Consider the following 23,302-nt stretch of genomic DNA (forward strand, 5'->3'; position numbering starts at 1 on the left):
TGATTTTTATCTGCAATTCTCTGATGATTAGTGATGTTGAGCATTTTTCATATGTCTGTTAGCCATTTGTATGTCCTCTTTGGAGAAATGTCTTACTGAAATAAACAAACTTCTGAATATATATATATATATATATATATATATATATATATATGTATGTATGTATACATATATATATTAATTTTCAAACATGTCATTGAGCTGACAGGCATAAATGTATGATAAACTTAAAGATCTCAAAAGACATTGCTTGACATGCGTCCTATTTGGGAGACCACCTCAGGGATACTGTGGATACCTGATCATGGCATTGTACACCAGAAGCTAAACATTAATGAATGCCAACTATAATTTTATATATATAATGTGATGGTTCAGTGTGAGGTCTGAGGAATAGTGGATGGGGGGAGGGGGGTTCACAGTGTGAGGGATATAAATGATGAACGTCTAAGTATTACCTTGTCTTGTACACCTGAAACTAATAAAAAAAAAAAAAGACATTGCTAAACTAGAAACCCTGAAATATAAGTAAGTGGCAGAGATAGAATTTCTTCTGAGGTTTTCTGAATCACATTGGAGAACTTAAAGTTCTTTTAAAAATACAGATTTATTCAGATATAATTTACAATTCACTAATTTAAAATGTATAATTGAATGGTGTTTAGTATATTCAGAGTTCTGCAGCCATCAAAACCATCTAATTTTAAAACATTTTTGTCACCCCCAAAAGAAGCCCTATACTCAAGCAGTCATTCCATCCCCACTCATCAGGCCTTAGGCAACCACTGATCTTCAGTCTCTGTCGATTTATACTGTATGTGGTCTTTCATGACTGGCTTTTTTTCACTTAACATAGTGTTTTCAAGATTCATCCATGTTAAAGCAAGTCTATTTTATTCATTTTCATTGAAGAATAATATTCCATTGTATGGATATATCACTTTTATCCATTCATCACTTGATGGGCATTTGTGTTGTTTTCACATTGACTATTCTGAATAATTCTGCAATGAATGTTTATGTGTAAGTTTTTATGTGGACATATGGTTCCATTTCTCCTGGGTATATACCCAAGAATGGAAACGATGGGCCATATGATAACTCTATACTTAACATTTTAAGGAAATGCCAAATGTTTCTCCAGAGTCCTCATGCTTTTATATTCCCACCAGCAATGCATAAATTTTCCAACTTCACATCTTCATCAACACATGCTAATATCTGTCTTTTTTTATTATAGACGTCCTAGCACGTGTAGAGTGATATTTCCTTATAGTTTTGATTGGTATTTTCCTAATTAGTAAAGATGTTGAGCATCTGTTTATTTGCTTATTGGCCATTTCTGAATATTCTTTAGGAAAACATCTATTCAGTTCCTTTGCCCATTGACAAATTGTTTTTTTAAATTACAGAGTTACAAGAGTTCACCATATATATATTCAGGGTAGGCATCTTTTATTAGATATAATTTGAAAATATTTTCTCCCATTCTGTATGTTGCTTTTTCACTTCCTTAATGGTATCCTTTCAAGCACAAAAGTTTTTAATTTTGATAAACCTCCATTTATGTATTTTTGATTTGGTTGTTTGTACTTTTAAAATAGTGTCTAAGAAATAATTGCCTAACCCAAGGTTACAAAAATTTACTTCTATATTTTCCTCTAACAGTTTATAGTTTTAGCTCTTACATTTAGGTCTAGGATTCATTTTGCGTTAATTTTTATGTATGGTGTAATGAAGGGGTTCAACTTCATTCTTTTGCATGAGGATATTCTATTGTCCCATTAAATTGTGTTGGCACCACTTTTGAAAATTAATGTACCAAAAATGTAAGAGTTTATTTTTGTATTCTCAATTTCATTTCATTAATCTGTATGCCACAACACACAGTCTTGATTATTGTAGCTTATTGGTAAGTTTTGAAAACAGCAAGTGTGAGTACTCTAACTGCAAACTTGAACTTTTTTTCTGACAATTGCATGGGGTTGGATGGAGGGGAGTAGATAAAACCTGGCCTATTTGAGGTGGGTAATCTAATATAAAGCTGATACTCAAAGTGATTATACAGTCAATGCATCTAGTTAACTAGAAATAAGTTCTATCTTTCAAAAAGAGGACAAAAGGAAAACTTGATTGCCTGCATTAATACTAGTGCTTTGTGAGAAGGGAAGAAATACCTAAGTATTTCATTTTTCAGATGCTAACGTAAATGGTTTTATGTTTTTAATATCAAATTCTACTTAGTTTTGCTGGTATATAGGAAAGCAATTGACTTTTTTATGTGAACATTGTACCTACCCTTCAACATTTCTATAATCATATCTTAGTTGCAGGAGACTTTTTGTTGATTCTTTTTGATTATCTACATAGGTGATTATGTCATCTGCTAACAATTTTATTTCTTTCTTCCCAATCTGTATGCCTTTTGTTATACTTTATTCTCCTATTTCTTTAGCTAGGATCCTAGTATAATGTTGTAAAGAAGTAGTGAGAGGAGACATTCTTGCCTTGTTCCTAATCTTGGTGGGGAAGATTTGAATTTCACCATTAAGTATGATATCACCTATAGGGTGTTTTTGTTTGTTTGTTTGTTTGTTTTTGTAGAGATTCATTATCAAGTTGATTAATTTACCATCTTAATTAGCATCTGTTCTTAGTTTACTAGGAGTTTTTATCATAAATGGCTGTTGGATTTTGTCACGTGCTTTTTCTCCATCTATTTGTATAATCACGTGCTTTTTCTGTTTTAGCCCATTGATATGATGGGTTATATTAATTGGTTGTTGAATTTTGAATCAGCCTTGCATGCCTGAGATAAATCACATAGTCATGGTGCAGAATTCTTTTTATACATTGTTGGATTTGATTTACTGATATTTTGTTAAATGTTTTTACATTAATGTTCATGAGAGATATTGGTCTGTAGTTTTCTTGTAATGTTTCTGGTTTTGGCATTAGAGTAATCCTAGCCTCGTAGAATGAGTTAGGAAGTATTCCCTCTTCTTCTATCCTCTGAAAGAGGTTGTAGAAAATTAGTATAATTTCTTAAGTGTTTTAAAGAACCCATGTGGGCCTGATGTTTTCTGTTTCAGAAGGTTATTGATTTAATTTTTTAATAGATATAGGCCTATTCAGATTGTCTCTTTCTTCTGGTGTGCGTTTTGGCAGATTGTGTCTTAAGGATTAGTTCATTTAATCTAGATTATCAAATTTGTAGCATACAGTTGTTCATAGTATTTCTTTATTATCTTTTTTATGTCCATGGGATCTGTAGTGATGGCCACTCTTTTATTTCTGATATTAGTAATTTGTGTCCTCTGTCTTTTTTTCTTAGTTAAACAGAGTAGAGGCTTATCTATTTTATTGATCTCTTCAAAGAATCAGCTTTAGTTTTCCTTGATTTTCTGTTGGTATCCTGCTTTCTATTTCACTTATTTCTGCTCTAATTATTACTATTTCTCTTTTTCTGCTTTCTTTGGATTTAATTTGCTCCTCTTTTTCTTCTCTAAGGGGAAAATTTAGATAATTGATTTTATGTCTTTTCTAATATATGCACTCAATGCTATAAATTTCCCTCTAAGCATTGTTTTTGCTGCATCCCACAAATTTGATAAGTTGTGTTTTCATTTTTATTTAGTCCAAGATATTTTAAAATTTCTTTTGAGGTTTCTCCTTTGATTGTTGTGTTATTTACAAGTGTGTTATTTAATCTCCACATAGATATAGAAAGCTGGGAGGTACATCATTACCACTCATACAACAAAAAGCTGGATAAAATGCAAATTAATAACTTATTGAACTCATCAGAGAAATAAGGTGTCAGGACAAACAACTAACTTAAAATCTGGGCGAAAAACGGTACCTGTAGGGAGGGATAAGACCTGAGCCTTTGCTTGTGTAGGGCAGATATTGTTAGATGCCACTAACACGAATAGAAAGTTGTAGCAAACAGTTTCTTCCTTTTTTTTTTTTTTTTTTTTTGATGACTTGCTAAAGGCTGAGTATGGACTAATGTGAAAGTATGAAGTTACCAGAGGCTACAAATGTAAGGTCTGTGCACTGTCTGGCATTATTGTCCTCCATGAACCCTACCAAGCAACCACAGGGAAAGTCAGAAAGAATCCTGAGAAGATTTTCCTAAGGGTTCTGGCTGGGGAAAGGAAACAGCAGTCAAAGCCAAATCTCCCCTATTTCCCACATTACAATTATGTGCATATTATTTTATACAGTGGCTTCTTAAGTCAGTTAAGAGAAGACTGGAGAAGAAATATGCAGTTATACTGTCTTTTATAATTATCTACATAATTACCTTTTACTGTACTCTTTGTTTTTAGCTCCATTTTTTTTCTTTTCTAATAAGAAAGTCAGCCGTTAATTTTACTGTTGCTCCCTTGTATGCGATGAGTCATTTTTCTCTTGCTGCCTTCAAGATTTTCTTTTGGGCTTTTAGCATTTTTTTAAAATTAAATTTTATTGGGGTGACAATTATTAGTAAAGTTACATATGTTTCAGGTGTACAATTGTGTAATACATAATCTATATATCACATTGTGTGTTCACCACCCAGAGTCACTTCTTCCATCACCATATATTTGATTCCTTTTACCCTCATCTACTTTTATTGTGATGTGTCTGGGAGTCAGGTTCTTTGCTTTTATCCTACATGGAGTTCATTGAGGTTCTTAGATGTGTAGATAATGCTTTTCATCAAATTTAGCAAGTTTTTTTCAACCAGTATTGTATGAGGAGCAGTTTTTCTGTTCCTTTCTCTTTTTCCTCTACTTATTGTACTTCCATTATATATATGTTGGTGTGATGAATGGTATTCTACATTTCTTTGAGACCATTTATCGTCATTCTTTTTTTCTCTCTGTTTTTCCTGCACTATTGCAATAATCTCCTACTTATTTTTCCAGCATTAATATCTTATATCCTCAAAATTGCTCTATTAAATTAAGCCATACTAATATTTCTGAAACATTACTTTACCCACATCACTTCCCGTGAAAGCTTCCAATAACTGTCCATTGTCTATATTGCAAATCAGTTTTATAGATTGCCATTGTCTGGCTCCTTTATACCTCATTAACATTATTTTCACTATTTTTCTACATGAGTCTTTTAATCTACCCAAATTGGCTTATCCATTACTCCTTTGACACACTAGGCACGTTCTGCCTCCATTTCTTTTCTGATGCTCTCCTACCCAAATTCTATCTGTTAATGCTCAGTCTAGCTTCTAGAAAGTTTTCTGTAGAACTCTAGAAAGTCTGCTATTATAAAAGGAAACAGTTTTATTCTCAACTCTTATAATACTTATATCTATCACTCATTTGCTTATGATACCTCATATTGTCATTTTGTTTTGTTTAATTTAGTAAAATTTAAGCTTCTTGATGGTCAGTTACTTCTGTATCCTAACACTTAGTACAGTACTCTGAACATAAGAAGTATCAATAAATGCAATTGTTGATTATGATGTTTTACACACTATGACATTTAAGCATATTTCAATTACTGACAGGCAATGAACTTAATCAAAGTAGAAAACCTTTACCCCAAAATTAATTTTGGAGTTAGATATTGAAGTAAACCATTAAATAATTAATTAAGTAATTAATTAGATATTTTGTCCACTAAAATCAGTGCATCATAATGATTGAAAAATAGTAATTGATTCCATATATAGAAACATCACATATACCATTTTCATTAATTAATGGCTTGGCAATTATTAGAGAAGCACTGGATGAGAAAGACATCCCTCTGGAAAGGGTGGATCTCTTTCCTGGTTGTGTCACTTCCTTCAGTTCTCTCTATTTTCAGTCATTACCCAAACCAGTAATCACCAACTAGCTGTTCCTCACCCCTAAGACCACTGTTCAGAGTGATTCCTTGAGCCAAAGTATCTCTTTGTAAGGCATCATGATCTAAATATAATGTCTGCAATTCTTTTTTATATATAATACAGATACTTTTTATCTTTTTTACAATAAGAATGATTATGACCAATATTTTATTATTGGTTGCTTCTTTAGTTGACATAGGTTAAAAGAGAAGGCAATTTTAGAAAGTATGCCATGGAGCAGATAAGGTATGTTGTATGTTAATACCCTGCCCTTTAAACAGATTAAATGCAGCTATCTTGATATCCTATTTGAATTTGGCTGTGCCATTCTGAAACTACCCTGAAAATGTAAACATATATGCATGTAAACACCTCTTTATTTAATAGATATCTGTATCTATAAACAAAAGTAGCAGTACAAGAATAAATAAGAGTACTTACTAAAAAAAGAAATAAACATCAAAAACATCAATTTTATCAAAATGAGACAGAATTATAAGCAAAATCATAAATAGGAAGATAAGTATGTTAGATGCAAAAGTAGCTTCACTTCTATTTCATAATCTTTTTGATTCCTTATTCAAAATTTTATGGAAGCTAAACAATATAACTTTTCCCCTATAAGACAATTCTTATGCAAATAGAATACATCATTGAAATTACTTTTTAAAATCATGAAACGAACCATATGTATTCATTGTTTAGTGGACTTTCCTTTAAATGAATGTCATGTAAATGCAATTATTTTGATAGTCTATCATAAGCTTTAAATAGCATGGTTTTTTGCCTATTAAAGGGGTTTGCTTGTACTATAGATAAAATTTTGAGCCTAGTGTGGATTTTCATCATAATATATTTCATTATGTAGATAAATATGGCTATGTGTATCTTCAATTCAAAAATTGTTTATTTTATCTTGAAGCTTAAATAATTAAAATAACCTTACATGAGACTAGATTTATATACAGGGTGCCAAGAAAATGTATACACATTTTAAGAAAGGAAAACTGTATTAAAGTTGTAATACTCAATACATACCAATAACAAAAGATGAATACAAATAATGTTTGACTTCTGCAATTACAAGAGGTGCTCAGAGTGGTTACCATCAGCGTCCAGACATTTCTGATTACAGTGAACTACTGCTACAGCAAAGTTGACCAAAGTGTCCACTTGTATACATTTTTTTGGCACCCCCGAAATGTGGAGAATGTAAAGCAATACAGATTTGATATGTTTACAAATAAGTAGGAATTAATAAATTGTTTACAAATTCAATAAAAATGTTAAAATGCATACATGTGTTTATCCTATTATATAAAAACACATAATTACATTATTTTTTCTTTATATTGCTTCAGTCAAACTTTATAATTCTCATGGATGAGTAAAATTTAAATCAGAGTTAATAAAATCCTTTTTCTTTCCTTAGGTAAAAGTCAAAAAGAAGGAAGAAAATCTGAATCTTGTAAACCAATTCTTAAAGTAGAATACAAGACCTGTAGAAACAGGTATGCATTTTTACTTTTGGGGGATATGGGAAAATACGTAAGAAACAGAGAAAAATTAATAATTTGTTCTAATAATTGGTAATCCAACTTTGTGTAGAAATACATCTGATTTCTAATGTGAAACAATTATACATTATTAATTATAATTACTATCATCCCACTTACTGTATACTTTAGTACATTGTATCTATTTGTTGTAATTACTACTAAGAAAAGGAAACTAAAAAGCAGAGGAGCACTAAAGTTAAGAGTACTGAAAGGTATTAGCCCAGCAAAATGGCCCGTAGTGTGGAAGTGGAAAATAAATAGCTGTATTTCTGCTCCATTCTAGTATAATGTAGAAACTTTGTGAAATAAAAAATTGGAAAGGCTATGACAACAGCCGGAACTTCATTTATATGTAGGATGTAAAACTGAAAGCAACAAAGGAATAAGACTAACAAATAAAAACTAAAAACTCGTAGACGCAGACAATAGTTCAGTGGTTACCAGAGGATAAGGGGGGAAGGCATAGTAGAAGAGGATAAAGGGGGTCAAATATATGATGATGGAAGGAGAACTGGCTCTGGGTAGTGAGCACACAATGCAATATATTGATGACGTAGTACACAATTGTACACTTGAAACCTATGTAACTTTACTAACCATTGTCACCCCAATAAATCTAATTTTAAAAAATTTGGTAAAATAAAAGTGACTAGTTGTTTAAAAAAATATTTTTGGAGATGAATATTTTCAATTTGATATTTATTTATTGAAAATACTTTATATCAGCACTTATTTTAATGTACATATTCATATACTAGATATATAGGTATTAATTTGAGAAAAGTGAAAAATTATGAAGCTATTTCATAACTTTCTAACAGCTGTAATATTTTGTAGTCATCTCAATCCCCCTCTATTATCTAATTGTTATCTTGCAGCTAACAGTCTAAAAAATTTGTTTGAAGTTAAAGTTACAAGCTAAATAGAACAGCCTGGTCCATTGTAAAATTGAGAATAATATCACATTTACCTTTGGTGAACTATTTTCCCCTTATGTATTAGTTTTCTCCACCTTTTTACCATAACCCTTTTTTCACAGAAACTCCGTTACACAGAACTTTCCTGTTACCGTCTACCATTCTGGGTTTGCCACTATCACATTTCATTTCATATGGAAATTTGCCTCTTTTATCTCTTAGGGATTTGGGGCCTCACATGCCAAATAGTTAATATGAACAACTAACATAGCGTATATTCTAAGTGTAGTGATTTAGAATTTGGGAACCAATTAATAATATATGTAAAGCTGTCCTTTTGAGTCAGTGACCATGTCCACCTCCCTTCATCTTCATTGCCATTCCCTTTACCCACTTCCACACCTGAAGGCGGATTCATTAGTGATTTTGATGATGAGAATGTACATCCAGAAAAAGGAAAATGATAGAATAGTAAGTTTTTGGGTGCAATATTTTGGGCCAGGAAAGACTTTTGCAGTCTGTGTAATTACATATACTCCCCATCAAGCCTGTTCTTTATTGGCTCAGTCCTGTGACACTGTGTCATCTTAAAAGACTTCTCAGTCTTACTGTCTTTTTTTCCCCCTATGTAGTGAACCATTCATAATATTTTCTGGTGGACTGTCCTATGACAAAGCTTGCAGAAGACCAAGTTTAACCATTATGCATGGAAAAGCAATTACAGTACTTGAAATGGATCATCCTATTGTTGAATTTCTAACTTTATGTGAAACACCCTATCCAAATGGTAAGTAACTGAAATGAAACTATTAATGTTGAAAAATCATTTTTGAAATGAGCTCCTAACAAAATTAAGCTTAAATAGTTTTCGTTTTGGCAGCTGACATCCAGCTACAGGTGGTGGAGCAGGTTCTGCAACTGTACTTACTTGACAAGCTGGAAGTAAAACAGATGTAGTGCAGCAGTACTGGAGTTTCAGGTTCTAATATCAGATAAGTGCTTTAAACTTTGATTAGGATGGTGGCAGCTGAGCTGGGAAGGACCCATGGGGCTCTCAGAGGAAATCACATGGGGAAACAGAGGTCTCCTAATAGCCTCTCCAACACCAGCTCCACCCATCCCGTTCCAAAGCCAATCAAAGTGAAAGCACTTACCTGATTATCAGTGATCTGTAACTTGGGTAGTGCTGCATCTGTTTCACATCTGGCTTTGCTTTATATGCAACTGCATTGCCTCTGACTGCTCAAGGATTGCTGATGTGTGGTTAGTGAGTTATTTCAATTTTGAGAATAAGGAGTCAGAAGGGTCTTTGGGAGGACGGATGCTTATCTATTTTTTAACATCCCAAATATAGACTTTTTGTAAACATAAAGACTAGCCTAGACTTATATACAAATCGTATACTGGAATCTAATGATAATGAAATGTTTTGATAATGAAATCTAAACATTGAAAATGGTGAAACATCAAAAAAAAAAGGGAAGTAGCATGCGCACACACACACCTTACCACATTTTCAAGAGGGAACATACAGATATAGGAAAAAGAGTACTGGATTTGGAGACAGAGTATTTGGGTTTATGATTTAGCTCTGTCATTTACGAGCTGTATAGCCTTGGGCAAGTCACTTTATATTTATGAGTTTATTATTTGTAGAAAGCGAATAATAATAATATTCATTCCACATGACTCCTGGATGGCCAAAGTGAACATTCTTTGTGTCCCATCCAAGTACTAACCAGGCCTGACCCTGCTTAGCTTCCGAGATCAGACGAGATCGGGCGCGTTCAGGGGGGTATGGCCGTAGACTGTGAACATACTTTGTAAACTATAAAGATAATAAGTTGCGAGTTGTATTATATATGTATTAATTTTTTTTAATTCTTTAGTTTCATATTTAAAAGGTGGGATAAGTTGTTAGAGGATAACAATTAATGTGGCACTTTATTTCCAGAGTTGCAGGGGACAAATTACTTGTGTTGTTAATTAATCAACAAATATTTATTGGATGCTTCTATTACCTCAGTACTGTAAGAACTTGCTGAGAATACAGATGAAGTATAAAACTGATGTCTGATGTCAAATCATATAAAATCTGGTCAGACGAGGGAGATAATTATGACCTAAGTTAAAAAAAATATGACATCTGTAATACATCATCTACATATCACATTGTGTGTTCACCACCCAGAGTCAGTTGTACACTTGAAACCTATGTAACTTTACTAACCATTGTCACCCCAAAAAACTTTGATAAAAATTTTTTAAAAAGACATCTTAAGTGCTGAGTTATATGGGTCAGAGTTTTAAAATGTACTAATTTAAGGCTGGTCAGATAGTCAATGACCGAAATATTCATACTAAGCTTTGTGGGGGAAAAATAGAATTTAGATAGGCTTTGAAGAATGACTTGGGCCTTGAAAAGGATATTGACTAATTGTTTTAGAAATCGTGAGTTTGTTAGAGTGAGATCAATTTAGAGAAAAAAGTGAAAGCTTTTTGTAGATACTTGGAAATAGTGAGCTACAGGGGAATTTCGAGGAAATGTTAAAATGAAAGAAAGCAGTGTTTTTAATAAGATTTGCCCAAAAGGAGTGTGTGGGTTTGAAGAGAGAGACACTGAAACCTAAAAAATTCCAGATTCCAGCTGGGAGGCTTTTGTGATAATGTGCATTAAAATGGTCAAGATCTAAAACAGAGTACTGCCTATAGGAATGGAAAGAGGAAAACCCACTGAATTTGGTCAACAATTGGATTAGGAGTGACATGATAGGTGAGTCAAAGATAACATTTTTTAAGAATAGTGGTTTCATATGTAGTAATAACAGTTTTTGGAAAGAGAGATAAGTCTGATTATGAAGTTGTTTAGAGAACAGAAAAAGAGAGGAGAAAGGTCTTTAATATTTACTTATCAACATAAGTAAATATTATTTATGTTCAAATTTACTTTGGTGTTATGAGAATGAATAATAAACAAAAGAAGAACGAACAAACAGAGGACCAAAAGCTGAGCTTAGGAAAATGCCTCCTATTAAAGAGTCTAGTGAAAGAAGACATGTGTGCCAGTAATAGAAACTGAAAATGTGTGGTGGCAAAGATCAAACATTTTGTGTGTGGATAAATTTCTGTACATCAGTAGAAATGTTAGGACAATTTCTAATAATGTTAAATGAGTGATAAATGTACTGTAACCAAGTCTAATCACTTCCAAGCCACATATGTGTTTGTTTTTCAGATAAGTGATAATGAGGATGGAACTTCTTATTTGTCAGGGTCTAGGAAGTAGTTTAACTTTACTCAGTAAAATATAAATGTACTTTATTAACTGTTTCTAATTAATATGTGACAATGCCAGAAAAGTACCCTGTGATACACAACAATATGTAATGAAAACTTTCTCTCTGCCCTTCCAGAGGCAACCACTGTTACCAAATTTCTTATGTAGTCTCCCCCAGATAATGTATGCTTCCCAACTAATAATTTTCCTAAAGAGGGGAGAGAAGGAAAAAAAGGAAACTGCTAGTATAGAACCCCAGTGTTCATCTAGCTGAAAAACAAATAACTGAAAAACAAATAATCAAACAAAAAGAACCCAGAAGTATGGAAACAATGTTAGAAACAGCTCTAAGACATAAGGAAAAAGGGGGTAAAAGCTTCAGTTTGAGAACAGTTTGAGTAGCAAGCAGTGGGACTGCATGATGTCACATAGGTATGCACCCAAATGGCATTCTCCTTGGTTTGGGGGGGATTTGGTTTTAGTTTTTGTCTCATAGCACGTGACTTAAGAATAGGCTTTATATCTTCTCAGGACGGAAGGCCATCTATTCCAATTTTCCATCCAAGACTTGAATACTGTGAATAAAATCCTGCCAAGTGATTATTGACTTTAGGATTAAACACCTCTTTAACTGGCCAGTAGAAACTGCTGGTATAATGAAAGTAGGATAGAATTTAGAGTCAGAAATCCTGGGTTAAAATTTCTGCTCTGTCACTTGCTAGCTTTATAAATTTGTGCCAATCTTGTAACCTTTATCGACCTCAGTTACTTTCTACCGTGTTTCCCCGAAAATAAGACGTAAACGAATAATAAGCCCTAGCATGATTTTTTAGAATGACATCCTCTGAACATAAGCCCTAATGTGTCTTTTGGAGCAAAAACTAATGTAAGACCTGGTCTTATTTTCGGGGAAACACGGTATGTAATGGAAAAAATAGTAATACCTGCTCTAGTTACTGAGAATCAAATATCATATATGTAAAATGTTTTTATAAGTTCTTTTTTTTAAAATTGAGAGTAACGCTTTACTGTGGCTTTCCCATATTAATCCTTTCTTATAGCAATATCTTCCCTAACTACTATAACTAAATTAGTACTCCCCCACCAACCACAAGTCATTTCTTGTACCATTACTCGTGTTATTTTTTGCATAGCTCACATTATTTTCTGAATTAATCTTATTTGTTTACTTGTTCATGGTTTGTATGCATCCCTAGAATGTAAATTCCATGAAAACAAGGACCTTGTCCACCTTATTCTCCATATATCCTTTCTTCTTACAAAGTTTCTGGAACATATTGAAGAAAGGAAGGGAGGGAAGGGAAGAAAGGGGAGAAAGTTGAATTTTAAGAACTTGAAAATCTTAGACCACCCTCAGATTCTCTGGTTTTGTAAGGTACATACCATTGGGCACATAGGAGGCAATCTTTAAGTACATATTAAATTACACTGAATTGAAAGTAAACTTTTTAGTATGACTGTTGCTCTCATAGGGAGGTGAATATGTATCACAGATGAGAGAAGCAGAACTACTATTTCCTTAGTATATCTCCTTGTAGACATGAAATTAAATTTAAAATATCAGGTTATGGAAGAATAGATATGTGTTTGTAAGATGGAGATGACAAACTCACTCTCTTGAAATAATCTATCACCATCTCATTATTTTGGGGATATATTTAGCTCTGTGCTATGCAGCTTCTCAGTTTTTCCTTGTGCCCTGTAATGGTTGTAAACATTAAGTTTGAGAAACACAACATGTGTTTTCTAAAAGTGCTCTCATTACTTCTACTTTGGTTCATGTTTTGGTCTTCTTAAAACATTTAAGTAACATTTGTACAGCAGATAAAGGAAATGTAAGTCTGATGATTTTATAAAATGTGGAATATGGAAATTTTTCCTTTTTTTTTCACTTCAGAATTTCAAGAACCCTATGCAGTCGTAGTACTTCTGGAGAAAGATCTCATTGTAGTTGATCTGACACAAAGCAAGTAAGTTATCCATGTTCAGAATAACTACCACTTTTAAAAATTATTTTTAAACTCTATTCATTACAGTTAGAATACTGGAGGACATTATAAATAATTGGCATTAGTTATTCATAGATGGTAAATATTTTTTATGTGGACTATTGTTTTGCTAGAATTACAGACATGTATTTTGGTTCAATAATGAAAACTAACCAGAAAAATTCAGGGGACACTAAGAAAATAAAAAAGAATTTTAGGGTGGCCAGTTGGCTCAGTTGGTTAGAGCGCAGTGCTCATAACACCAAGGTCACCGGTTCGATTCCCACTTGGGCCAGTGAGCTGCACCCTCCACAACTAGACTGAAAACAATGACTTGACTTGAAGCTGATGAGTCCTGGAAAAACACACTGTTCCCCAGTATGCCTCAATTAAAAAATTAAAAAACAAAAAGATTTTTAAAGGTAGTTTGGAGATTCAGGACGCACCAAATTTCTGCTGTTTTCCTAAGCAAAAGCAATTATTATGAAAACATGTACAATATACTATGTGACCATCTGCTAGTCTATTGACTAAAGGAAAATGGCACATGATAAAAGTATTATTGGACTCCTGCAGTAGTCAGTACAAAAGAGGAGGATCTTAGGGGTGAGAAGTTGGAGGCCTTCTTTTATATTCTTTGCTCTTTCATTATGCTGTGGGCAATGGAAACAAATACAAAATATAGCTGTAGGAGTGGTGCTCTCCACTCCTTTTTACACATGGACAGTAAAACATAGACTTGAAATTTATGAACACTGTCTTCCTACTATACATTTTCATTATAAATGATGATAGGCATAAAACTGATTTTTCCCTCATTCTGTGTTCTGGACCTACTGATCTTCTTTTAGCCCCTTGTATTTTTAGAACTTTTGTATATTCTCTCTCCTCTGCATGGAATAATCTTCCCTTCCTTTTTCTCCTTATTAACATCTTATCCATAAGAATCTCAACTCAGATATCATTTCCTCATTTAAAAAAATCTTTCATCATCTGTATAATTTGGTCAAATATCCTATTAAGGTCTCTCATTGCTCCAGTGTTCCTCTTCTTCATAGCTTTTGACAAAGATGAAATTTTCCATTTGTTATTTTTTTAAAGATTGTCTCCCTACTAAATTGTAGGCCTCATAAAGAGGGGGCTTTGTCTCTACTTGAAGTGGGTTCTCAATAAATTTTTGTTGAATGAATTACAGTCTGAGTTTTACTTTCTGTGAAGTTTATAAATGTAGTTTATAAATGTAAAAGCCGAAGTTCTTCTTTATGACCATTTGCAGCACATAATTTAATATTTTGAAAAGGATACAAGATTTGGGCCATATGGTAATCATAACTGAATTTTGCCTAGCTGCTACATTTATCAACATTAAACCTGATTAAATTTTGGGTACATGTATGGATTTATTCCTCTTCCTCTAAATTCTAATATAGGTTTTATTAAAATGTATTCTTCTGATCTCATTTGTATTCAACTCATCTTTCTGTGCCATATTTGTTAGTTCCTCATACTTTCTTTAAACTCTTTAACAACCTCCAAGGCCCACTATACTTTACCCTTAATACTCACTTTTTTTAGTCTATACATTTATTTTTTTGTTTTAAACTTTTTTAATTGTATAAAATACACACAACAAAAGTTCCCACTTTAATACATTTATTCTTATGCTTTTCTTTACCTTATGTAAGTATGTGAATTGACATTTTTGTTAGCAAATTTTTATCTAGCATTTCTAGTACCATCTTTAAAAATCTATGTAACATTCCCATTTCATTGTCTATTACAAGAATTTTAACATGTCACAAACTGAATATATTCTTTTTCCCTCCAAATAGTTACCTTTCAGTCATGTTAATGTGAACATTAAATTGTAGATTTGGACTCCTTTTCAAATTCATTTATTTATTCATTTTTCCTTCCCTCCCTTTGTACCACCTCCCTGCTTTCCTCCCTTCCTTCCTTCCATTTTTTTCCATTTAATCCTTTACTTGAAAGCAAGTATTAGGGCTTACAAATTTTTCCTCTTCTTGGTTTCTTGGATTTATGTCTTTGCTTCTATTTCCATGGCAACCAGTTTACGCTTTTACATCTAAATTCCTCTAATACATTTTTAGTTATTATTTCTTAAATGTCTTTTTCCATACCCTGCCAATATACTAAAATAATTTTCCCAAAACGTTTGTGCAATATTGTTAACATTGTCAGGAGTCTATCATTGTAACCTCTTGTTATTATCAAATCCCAAGTTGTTGATCTGTTCTTTAAGGTGATCCATTTATTTTACTTCTAATTCTTCAATCTGAGAAATGTTCATGATTTCTACTCTGCAACAGGGACACTCTGATCCATCCAGTTTAACCAACTTGCCATTTTTCAAACACAACTTGCTCCTTTTGCCTTGATTTTACATATACTGCTATTTTTATCTGGGATATGGTTGTAGCATTTCAAACTGGAGGGAAGAACCCCTCCCAACAGACACACACGCACACACACACACACACACACACCAAGCTCTCTGGAGATTGGACTAAGTTTCTAATTAAGTTCCCACTAATAGGTAGAGAAAAGTATTTTTAATAGCCTCTCCTCCCCCAAAAAGCCATATTGTATGGGAAGGAACATGATCACACAAACCTAGATCAGATGCAGCATAGAATCGTACTCACTTCCTTCCACAGTGCCTGGTACATCTGGTACCTAAGAAGTGCACTGTATATTATGGCTGTTAGAATTCTTAATTTGGTTTTGTACTGATACTCCTTTTTAAAATTATAGTAGGCATGAGGATATGAAATTTACTGCATCCATACGTGTGCATTCCTACTATGTTCTCTAGTTTACATAGGAAATCATCTTATGCATGTATAATCATACTCACTTTTCAATTATTCCTGCAAAAAACAAAATCAAAATACTTATATATTACCTCCCTTGGAATAAACATGTCAAATTTACTAAGACATTTTAATACTTATAAGTATGTAATATAAATATTTAAATTGTACATAGATAAAGCACCTAGTTGCTATCTTTCAATATACTGACTGATAAGTCAACTTGCTGCATAATATTTTCAGTTTAACATAGTTCATTCTATGTTAGCAAAATGATGTCACTGTGGCATTTTTTTAATGAGAGAGAAATTAAAAATTAATTTATTAAAGTAAAATTCTACCAGTATTCATTATACATTTTATAGATAAATATTTTTTAAAAAGCATTCTTGTTCATATGTTCCTTGTTTTATGATGTTTAAAAAGCAATGAAGTGAAACATGTAATTCATATTTAGAAGATTTTAGGATTTGTTTTATAAAAGTTATTTCATTTTTTATTATTACAAAATGACACTAATATATTGTCTTCATTTATTAGTTTTCCAATCTTTGAAAATCCGTATCCCATGGACATTCATGAATCACCAGTTACATGCACAGCCTACTTTGCTGACTGCCCGCCAGATTTGATTCTAGTACTCTACTCTATAGGAGTCAAGCATAAAAAACAAGGATACAGTAATAAGGTAAAAATAACAATTAAAAATAAGTTGTCTTGTATTCATATTCATATCATATGACCATACTTTTTTCCTGTTATTTTCTGATATTCCATATAGGAATACTTGAACTAAATTATTTTGAAATCATAATAAGCTGGCATCTCTAAAAGATATAATTTCTGAAGTTCAAATTTCCTGAATACTGGAATACAAGAATTTATATTTCTTAAATTCCAGGAATTTATATTACTTATATAATAAGTGTATCATTACATACTAATATATACTTATCTATCATGTATACACTAAATACATATTTAAACTAACATGTTTAAATCATAAGATGTAATTTATAATTATTTTAGATGAAAGATTATGTTTTACGAAATCGAAGTCAACTCTTTTTAGTTAACATTTCATATCAATCAATGGTTGACAAGACATAATTATCAAAAATCATTTGTTAAATAACTTTCTAGAATTCCACTTTGTTATATTTAACAATGGGATTCAAATACTTACAATAGACCACCTATTATGATAGTTACTATTTGTATAGGTCTATTGGGATGAACAAATTCAGGGCAGCATGATTTACATAGTATTCTGTGTTAAATGGCACCACAATAGTTGGGTGGTACACAGACTATGTGGCAAATGTAGCAACACTGTTTTTGTATGATTAAAAATACTTTTTTGATTTTTTATATGAATGGTAATATTTGTTAAAATTGATATTTTTAAAGGTGAAGGAATTATGCATTTTGACTTGTTTGTTCAATGAAATAATTAAAAGATAGCTACATATTTTATCCTCCATTACTTTATAGCTATTATGTTTTAAAGGAAACCTTAACCATTATTTTAAAATATTTTTACTTTAAATGTTTAAGTTATTCAAATTAAAAAAAATAAAACATAAATTCTTCCTGGATAATCTCTTTAGGAGTGGCCAATCACTGGAGGAGCTTGGAACCTTGGAACACAAACATACCCAGAAATTATTATTACTGGGTAAGTGGGATGTGATTTGTGAGTTTATCAATTCATCGTCAAAAATATTTCATTGACTTTTTACATTTTCCCATAATTGTGCTCTAGGCAGACTGACAGTTTAACTAAAAGTTAAAATATGAGACATAAATTCTATCCAAAGACTGTTAACTTGGTGGAAGATTGAATGAAACAATTAAAAACATAGACTTATAACAAAAATAATTAAGTGTAGATTATAAGAGTAGAAGAAATTCAAAAGATGAAAAATCATGAGAGACTAATCAAGGAAGAATTTCTGTGGAAATCATAGATTATTAGCCTTAGAAAGGCCCTTCCTAGCATCTCCTGTATCCCACCAAATCACGGTTTTATTTCCCCATCTGGTAGTTATTTAAGTATGCTTCAAAACATAAAGCACCAGAAATGTCACTACTTCCTGTAGCAACCCACTTCATACTCTAATATTAGGAATGAAAATAGAGAAATAGCAACAGATAAGGATGACATTTAAAAGATAGGAAGGGGCTCTACTTATGGGACAATAGAGTAGATCTACTTTTTCCTACCTATTGAGTATAACTAAACCCCTGTATATTATATATTAAATAAACACAAGATAACTGGAAAATATGGAGATAATTCAGATTGGCAAGGCTCCCAAGACTCAAGGAATGACATGCTGGTGAGTTTCCTAGGTTTCTGTTTTGCCTCATATATCCCAGAATTGGAGCTGAAGAAGCTGGCACCCTTGATCTGCCAATGAGCACAGGAAAAAAAGAAAAACAACAAAAGCTACCTCTTTCTAGCCAAAGGATGATATAAAGGGACAGCCTATCAAGACAGAAAACTTTTATAAAATGATCTCTCTACTGTAGCTAACCGCCACAGATAAAAAACTATGGTGCCATCCCAACCCACTCAAGCAAAATCTGAGAGGGGAGCCTAGACTTTCACTCTCATTACGCTGTAACAAGGTTCCTCAGCTTCCCCACAAGGGAGTATCAGTCTTCCACACTGAGCAAAGGCTGAGTGGGAAGCTGGGATTTTTAACCCTACTGGGTGGTAATGAAACCCATCACCTGTGGTATCAGAGGAGATCATGTGGGGAGCCATAATTCCCATGACTGCCAAGCAGTAATGAGGAGCTACACACTCCCTGTACATTTTGTGTCAATGGAAGTCCAATGAGGAAGGAGAGGTGATAGAGGACAAGGCTAAAAAAAGTACATTAGGAAATAATGGCTGAAAACTTTCCAAATTTGGCAAAAGACATGAACCTAAAGATTCCAGAAGCTGAGTGAACCACAAGAAATCCACAACAAGACACCTCATAGTCAAACCTCTGAACACTAAATGCCAAGAAAAAAATATGAAAAGTACAAGAGAGAAATGACAGCATAACTATAGGGCAAAACCAGTGTGAATGACAATGGATTTCTCATTAGAATCCCTGGAGGCTAGGAGAAAACCTGAATCTTTTTCAAGTGCTGCTAGACAAGAACTTGCAACCCAGAATCCTGTACCCAGCAAAAATGTCCTTCAGGAATTTAAGGAGAAATGAATACATTCTCAGAAGAAGAAAACAAAGAATTTGTCAAATCAGACCTACCCTAAAAGACTGGCCAGAGGAAGTTCTCTAAACAGAAAGCAAATGATAAAAGAAAGAACCTTAAAATATAGGGAAGGAAGGAAGAATACAGTAAGCAAAAGATAGGTAAATATACTTTTATTATTTATTTTTATTTAGATGATTCATTTGAATTTTTAAAATTATATTTGATGGTTGAAAATATAGTTACATTGTCTGATGTAGTTCTACATATATAGAGGAAATATTTAGGACAATTCTAAGTGGGAGAAGGTAAAGTGATGTAAAGCGAAATAAGATTTTTATATTTCCCTTGAAATGGTAGTGTGATGACACCAGTAAACTGTGACAAGTTATGTAATACTTAAAGCAACCATTAAAAGAGCCCTATGCAAACAGACACACTGAATCATTATTGACACATCAAAATGGATATACAAAAATAGTTCAAGTAACCCATAGAAGGCAGGAAAAGAGAAAAACAGTGACAAAAAATTAATTGGAAAAAAACAGAAAAGGAAAGAAATGAGACTTAAGCCCTAACAGATCCATAATTACATTAAATGTAAATGCTCTAAATACACCAATTCAAATTCACATAATCGCATAGTAGATTAAGAACTATGACCCAACTCTATTGTTTTTAATAATACATTCACTTCAAATATAATAGTATAGTCAGGTTGAGAGAAAAGGGATGGAAAAATGCTCTATAAAAGAATTGATGGAGGGTAATATCAGCAAGATGTCAGAATAGGTAGCTGCAGATCTCATTTTCTCAGAGAGACACTGATGTAACAATATATGGTCCAAAAAGCCTTATGAAAACTCCAGAAGCCAGTAAAAAATTGTAGTACTCAGGCAAGCTCAAAGCCAAGAAGAGCCACACTGGAATGGGTAAAAATAGCCGTTTCAGTTTATTTCAAGTCCCCCCCCAAATTGACACTGCTCTTGTTCAGGAAGAAAGCCCAACTTGCATCTTCTTTCATGAGAGGGAAAAAGAGGAGCAAAATATACATCCTATATTCCTACTTTCAGGGGACTTCCCAAGACATTAGATTCTGTCTCACTGAAGTCAAAGTACTGATAGAACCTGGGTGCTTGGGGGGCTACAACAAAACAAAAGAGAACTCAGTGGTTGTTGAAGTGCCAAAACAAAACAAAACAAAACAAAACTTTCACTACTGAAGAAGGACAATAAGGGAACATGAGACTACAAGCTCCTGAAAAAGAAACCAGCAAACCTAACTGGGAAATTACCCGCACAAGCCCAGAGAAGACATACCCCATTAAAGTTTTGAGAGGCTCCCAGGATCATTACCTAGCCTGAGTGATGAAGATCTTCCCCTGTAGAAAGCCAGTTCATAAAAGGGGGTTGTATTTTCAAATGCTAAATTCACAAGAAATAACAAGATACACAAAGAAACAGGGAAACATAGTCCAATCAAAGGGACAAGATAAACCTCCAGAATCTGAGCCTCAAAGAATGAAGATATGTGAACTACCTGACAAACAATTCAAAATAGTCATTAAAAAGATCAATGTACTACAAGAGAACAGATAGAAAACTAAATGAAATAAAAAATAAGGCATGAGTGAAATGAAAATATGAACAGAGATAAAAACTATTTTAAAAAAAAAGACCCAAAAAGAAATTCTGGAGCAGATGAATACAATAACTGAATTGAAATTTTTACTAGAAGGGATCAACAGCAGACTTAATCAGAAGAAAGAATCAATGAACTCTAAGATAGGTGATATAAAATTAGAGAGTCAGAGGGGGCGAGAAAAATCAAGTAAAGGACTTCATTCATAAAGAATGCCAAAAGGACTTCTGCAATACCATCAAGTAGAGCAATGTAAATATTATGAAGTCCTAGAAGGACAAGAGAGAGTGGAGCAGAGAACAGATTTTAAGAAATAATGACTGGAAATAAGAAATAATTACTGAAAAGTTCCCAAATCCTAGGTAGTAACTGGGCATCCAAATTGAAAAAGCTCAAAATGCTTCAGTGAGGATAAACAAAAAGAGTCCCACACTAAGACACATTGTAATCAAATTATCAAAGGCAAAGAATCTTGAGAGCAGCAAGAGAAAAGCCATTCATCATGTATATGGAAACTTGCATAAGGTTATCAATAGATTTTTCAGCAGAAACATTATAGGCTAGAAGGTACTACCATGATATGTGCAGAGTGCATAAAGAAGAAAATAAGTCAGCCATGAAAACTATATCTGGAAAACTACTTCAAAAATGAAGGAGAAATGATGACCATCCAAGATAAACAAAAGTTGAGAATTGTATCACCACTACACCTACCTAACAAGAATTGCTAAAGGGCATCTTTCAAAGTGAAATGAATGGACACTAGGTAAAAAAACAAAAGCATTTGAAAATATAAAGCTCTTGGATAAAGGTAAATATATAGACAAAAACAGAATCCTGTAACACTGTAGCGCTGGTACATAATCACTTTAAATTCAGGTATAGACTTTAAAAGACAAAAACATTTTTTAAAACTATGTAACACTATTTTAATGGTTGCAAAATATAAAAAGATGTAATTTGTGACATCAATAACAAAGTGAGGGGGAAGATATAAAGGAGTAGAATTTTTGTATTTAACTGATGTTTTTATCACTTTAAAATAGATTGGGATAACTATAAGATGTTTTATAGTAACTACAAAGAAAATATCTACAGAATATGCACAAGAGAAAATCAAAGCATGTTACTAGGGAAAAAAAATCAATGAAACACAAAGGAAGGCAGTGAGAGTGGAAATGAAGGACAAAATAAATACAAGATAGACTACAACGATTTAAAAATGGTAATAGTAAGTCCTTCTGTATCAGTTATTTCTTTAAATGTAAGTAGATTAAACTACCAAAGCAAAAGATATAGAGTGATCAAATGGATAAAACAAACAACATCTAACTGTACGCTGTCTACATGAGATTCACTTTATATCTAACTGTATGCTGTCTACATGAGAGTCACTTTATATGTAAAGTGAGATATAAAGTGAGTCTCATTAAAACCAAGTGGGATTTATTCCTGGAATGCAAGGATGGTTCAACATAAGAAAATCAATCAATGTGATACAGTAAACAGAATTAAGGATAAAAACTACATGACCATCTTAGATGATGGAGAAAAATCATTTGATAAAGTTAAACACCCTTTCATGATAAAAATACTTAACAAACTAATAATAGAAGAAAATTGCTAAAACATAATAAAGAGCATATATAAAAAGCACACAGCTAACATTATACTCAGTGGTGAAAAACTTGAGTTTTCCAAAATTAGGAACAAAGGAAGGATGCCCACTCTCACAACGTCTATGCAACATAATATGGGAAAACCAAGCCAGCACAATCAGATAAAAAAAATGAAGGCATCTACATTTTTAAAAAAGAATTAATCTGTTTTTAAATGACATGATCTTGTATGTAGAAAACTCATAAGTCCCCCCTACCCACACACACACAAAACTGTTAGAATCAGTAAACGAATCCAACAAATTTGCAGGATACAAAATCAACATGCAAAATCAGTTACATTTCTGTACTGTACACTAACAACAAACAATCTGAAAGAAAATT

General features: G+C 32.7%; 1 protein-coding gene across 6 annotated transcripts in view; it reads left to right on the forward strand.

Annotated features, from left to right (window-relative positions):
- STXBP5L (syntaxin binding protein 5L) overlaps positions 1 to 23,302 on the forward strand; it is a 252,481-nt gene that overhangs the window by 113,223 nt on the left and 115,956 nt on the right. For all 6 annotated transcript variants that reach the window (XM_081030031.1, XM_081030026.1, XM_081030027.1 and 3 more), the window contains exons 10-14: positions 7,281 to 7,359; positions 8,957 to 9,111; positions 13,520 to 13,592; positions 16,985 to 17,132; positions 18,055 to 18,122. In XM_081030031.1, the coding sequence (XP_080886157.1) occupies positions 7,281 to 7,359; positions 8,957 to 9,111; positions 13,520 to 13,592; positions 16,985 to 17,132; positions 18,055 to 18,122 (523 nt within the window). The remainder of the gene's footprint in view (positions 1 to 7,280; positions 7,360 to 8,956; positions 9,112 to 13,519; positions 13,593 to 16,984; positions 17,133 to 18,054; positions 18,123 to 23,302) is intronic.

This window comes from Rhinolophus hipposideros, assembly GCF_964194185.1.
Source record: "Rhinolophus hipposideros genome assembly, chromosome: 2".
NCBI lineage: Eukaryota > Metazoa > Chordata > Mammalia > Chiroptera > Rhinolophidae > Rhinolophus > Rhinolophus hipposideros.